This window comes from Mandrillus leucophaeus, unplaced genomic scaffold, assembly GCF_000951045.1.
Source record: "Mandrillus leucophaeus isolate KB7577 unplaced genomic scaffold, Mleu.le_1.0 Scaffold757, whole genome shotgun sequence".
NCBI classification, from domain to species: Eukaryota; Metazoa; Chordata; class Mammalia; order Primates; family Cercopithecidae; genus Mandrillus; species Mandrillus leucophaeus.
The window spans coordinates 1,983-6,295 of record NW_012108219.1 but is presented as its reverse complement, the minus strand read 5'-3'; the positions used below and the strand labels follow the sequence as shown (position 1 = coordinate 6,295).

At 33.0% G+C, this 4,313-nt stretch overlaps 1 protein-coding gene across 1 annotated transcript in view; it reads left to right on the top strand.

Annotated features, from left to right (window-relative positions):
- Positions 1-3,382, top strand: part of LOC105529245 (putative C-mannosyltransferase DPY19L2P1) — a 58,687-nt gene extending 55,305 nt beyond the window's left edge. The window contains exon 5 of the mRNA XM_011966347.1: positions 2,770-3,382. Within this exon, the coding sequence (XP_011821737.1) occupies positions 2,770-2,952 (183 nt within the window). The 3' untranslated portion in view covers positions 2,953-3,382. The remainder of the gene's footprint in view (positions 1-2,769) is intronic.
- The last annotated feature ends 931 nt before the right edge of the window (positions 3,383-4,313 follow it).

Sequence of the window (4,313 nt, the reverse complement as noted above, 5' to 3'; positions counted from 1 at the left end):
AACACCTGAATTTTGGATGGGACACATTCAAACCATAGCAGTGGCCATTGGCGTTTCTGGATTGCCAGCCTCTTTAACTCCAAATCTGAGAAAATGAGGCACAGAGAGATCCCATGGAACTCATAACCCTGTTGTTCTTTGGGTCTCAAGTCTGTCTTCTCTCTACTTTTCAGAGTCTTCTTATGTTTGATTTGTATATAACTCAAAGGGTTTTCAGTTGTACTTCAAGGGAGTAATCAGGAAAAGTACATCCACTCCATCTTCCCAATAGTAAACATTTGTATTACTTAAATATTTGTATATTGTATTTTCATTTTCATTCAGTTCAAATTATTTTCTAATTTCTCATGTGATTTCTTCTTTGATCCATCAGCAGTTTAAAATTGTGTTATTATGGACACAGGGAGGGGAACAACACTCACTGGGGCTTGCAGGCGAAGGGCAGGGCAGGGGAAAGCATCAGGGAAAAGAGCAAATGCATGCTGGGCTTAATACTTTGATGATGGGTCAACAGGTGCAGCAAATCACCATGGCACACGTTTACCTATGTAACAAACCTGCACATCCTGCACATGTACCCCGGAACTTAAAAATAATAATAATTTTTTAAAACCTTCTAGAAACACACACACACACAAATAACAAAATAAAATAAAATTGTGTTGCTTAATTTCCAGGTACTTGGAAAATTTCTCAGATTTTGATTTCTGTAAGTTTTTAATGTAATTTGCAATAGTAACAATTGGATAATATAGATCTGCCTAAGATTAAAGCCACAAATTTCTGCACCAACTTTCTCTGCATCCCTGCTTACTCTTTGGAGGCACTCTTCTGTTTTTATTTACTCTAATGGCTATCTTCATAACTAATGTAAATGCAAAAACCCGAATGCAAAAACCTATTTCCTGTAATCTTCAATTTCAGTTACTGTTGACTTTCTCTGTATATATAAAATGAGGGTTTAACTTATTACACTAGCCCCATTTCTCTCAGTGTTTGATAATTGGTATTTTTAATTTTTTGGTTATACCTGAATCTTTTAATTACATAGTAAAGTTCTCTATTTCTTGTTTCATTAATTTCTAACAGTATGGTTCCAGTGACAACATTTTTTAAAATTATTCAACATGTTTATTTAATAATTAGTAAGCACAGTTTTCAGTTTCTTCTGGACATTATGAAAAATGTCAAAAGTAATTATAATGTAGTTCAGTTGTTTTTAAAACTTGGTAGCATTGTGAAGAACAGGACTTGTTCCCAGTCTTTTCACATCACAGAGATAAAAAATTGAGAGGATCTAGATTTACTCCAACACTACGTAGTACTGCAATGTTGAATTTTATGTTCATACTTATTGTGTTCACAGGAGATAAATTTCTCATTTACAAATAAAAATGTAAGTTTAGAACAGAATGTTTTAAAAAGGTAAAAGCATTCACTGCATACTATATGCCAGCACTATACTTAGGACACATATGACTGTATATGTGAGCTCTTATCTCACTTCTCTTGTAGAATAGTTATTATTAAACTCATTTGAGAGATGAAGTGATTGACAGCTGTTGAAGAATTTCTTGAGACCATAGAAACTATAACTTGTAGAGTCAGAATTTGAGTTCAATTCTGACATCAAAGCTATGTTTTTCCTACTATATCAGGCTGCATAATAAATCTATACTTATGAGACGTGGAAAGATGTTTATGATGTTTAGTAATGTATATTACATTAACATTGATAATATGATCTCATTAGGTAGTATTGAGTAACTCTAATTTCATGTTTTAAATGCCTAGGGGGAGGACTGGAAATATAATCACCAACATTTTTTTTTTTTTTTGAGATGGGGTTTCGGTCTTGTCACCCAGGCTGGAGTGCAGTGGTGTGATCTTGGCTCACTGCAGTCTCTGCCTTCCGATTTCAAGTGATTCTCCTGCCTCAGCCTCCTGAGTAGCTGGCATCACAGGCATCTGCCACCATGCCCAGCTAATTTTTGTATTTTTAGTAGAGATGGAGTTTCACTATGTTGGCCAGGCTGGTCTCGAACTCCTGACCTCGTGATCCACCCACCTTGGCCTCCCAAAGTGCTGGGATTACAGGTGTGAGCCACTGCGCCTGGCCAATCACCAAAATATTAAAAATGGTTAGCTCTAAGAGGTGCTTGCTTTCTCTTTTCAAATCTTTATTTGTTGACTTTCCCCCTCAGTGATCTCTCATTAGTTTTCTAGAATGTATAATGTTATTTTTTAAAAACCTCTGAGACATGAACATTATGTTGGAAATTTTTTTCTTGTGTTATTTTTCCTTTGTCTATGAACTTTTAAAAATAGCTTGCAGATTGGAAACAACTGGTCAATTAAATCTTCTGCTTGGTTAAAATTGTAATGGGCATATTCTGTTCCAGTTTTTATAATATATTTTATATATGTTACGAAAAAATAAATTCAAGGATCTAAATGAAATGAATTATGAAATGTTTCTATAAATCTTTGTGTTTTTCTATTAATCACCATGTTTTAATTATATATTTTTATATTGACTTACAGTTACTATTATTATATTACAGAATTGGTTACCACATATGTAATATTTTTCTATATAGAAGCATAATGTATAATTTTGAAGTGACTGATTCCCAAGTGAAATGATCTAAATAAACTTGTCAGAGTTTATAATGTCTAAGGCAACCATCACAAAATGGTATTTTGGAAAGATTATTATGAAGAGAATGTATTTTCCTCCATTATCTCTTTGTTTTTATCTTTTTAAAGGTAATCATAGCCTCCTGGTATCGGACATTCATGGGAATAATGAATTTATTTGGACTAGAAACTAAGACCTGCTGGAATGTCACCAGAATAGAACCTCTTAATGAAGTTCAAAGCTGTGAAGGCATGTTTCTTCCAAAAATGCTGTCATTTGTAAACATTCATCAACATTTAATAATATTATGATTCACTTTTAAGAATTATTGTAAAATACTGTTGTTGATTTAAAAAAAATTAGAACTGACTCACCTCAATGAGTATTTTACATTTTAAAGTAGTTTTCTGAGAAGGCTGTGTACTTACAAATTTGAGTACAAATTTTGGAATTTGAGTATTAACATATCCCGTTGTCAGGCAATCTTGACTGTAAGTTAGTCTTCTATTTCAGAATGTGAAGATACAGAAAGATGTTTTTTGTGGTAGCTTCAATATATAAATTTTGAGGATAGACTAAATAGTCAAATATCTATTTGTAATAGCTAATGTATAAATTTAATTATTCATACATATTTAAAAATCAGATATGCAATAATAGATTGATTTAGAAATATTACTTTTTTATATATGCTCATAGTCCATGAGTAGTATTAATAAAACTCTTCCTATTTATCTTCTACATTGGTTTCTTTGTCAAAGAACTGCTTTTGGAATCATCTAACAGCTTTCCAGGATACATGCTGGTCACTTCCATTTAAGATGTTTGCATTTCAGCACTTTTACAATTCAAGTACGGAGCTGTCCCTTGAGACTCTTGTTCAGAGCCACATGTATCTCTTTTCATAACACTAACACTGTTGTTTTTTCTTTATTTCTTCAAATTCTTAAGAACATGACTTACTATATTTTATGAATAAATTTTTAGACTTGTAACAACATTCAACTCTTGGGATATAAACTAAATCTATTTTCCTTACATTTTTTACTGATTCCCTCAGTAAAAATAGAATTGATGAGGATGTTTGAGGGGCAGTTATACTTTTTTGTGTATGATGTAAAGGATTGGAGAAAATGTCTCATAAAATGAGAGACTTAGCAATGATTCAGTCAGCTAGAAGGTGTGACCCTGTCTGAGTGGTGAAAATGATCACCTAAGTATGGTATTAGTTACATTCCCGATAAGTGATAGGTTCGTGTTTAGCACTTGGGACACAGAGATGAACCAGCTAGACGTGGAGGCTTGCCCTCATCGAGTTTATGCTGTAAGGGGGCTGTTAGCAGTTACAACTGTGATGGATATTATAAATAAGAAAATAAGGTTCCCGACATTAGGAGCAAGAGAGGGTAAGTATTTTAAGAATAGGGAATAATATATTCAAATATCCTGAAGCAAGAGAGAACTGAAAGAAGGCTAGAATTCCTGGAAACAATGGAGAAAAAAAATGATGTGAAATGGTGCTGGGAATATAAGGAGGATCAGATCATGAAAGGTGTGTACTGGCGAAGGATTTTATACTTTATCCATTGAAGAATTTTAACAGATTTTCATTTTAAAACATTATTTAGTCAATGGTATGGAAAGAATATTAGAAAAGGGACAAAAGTAGGTT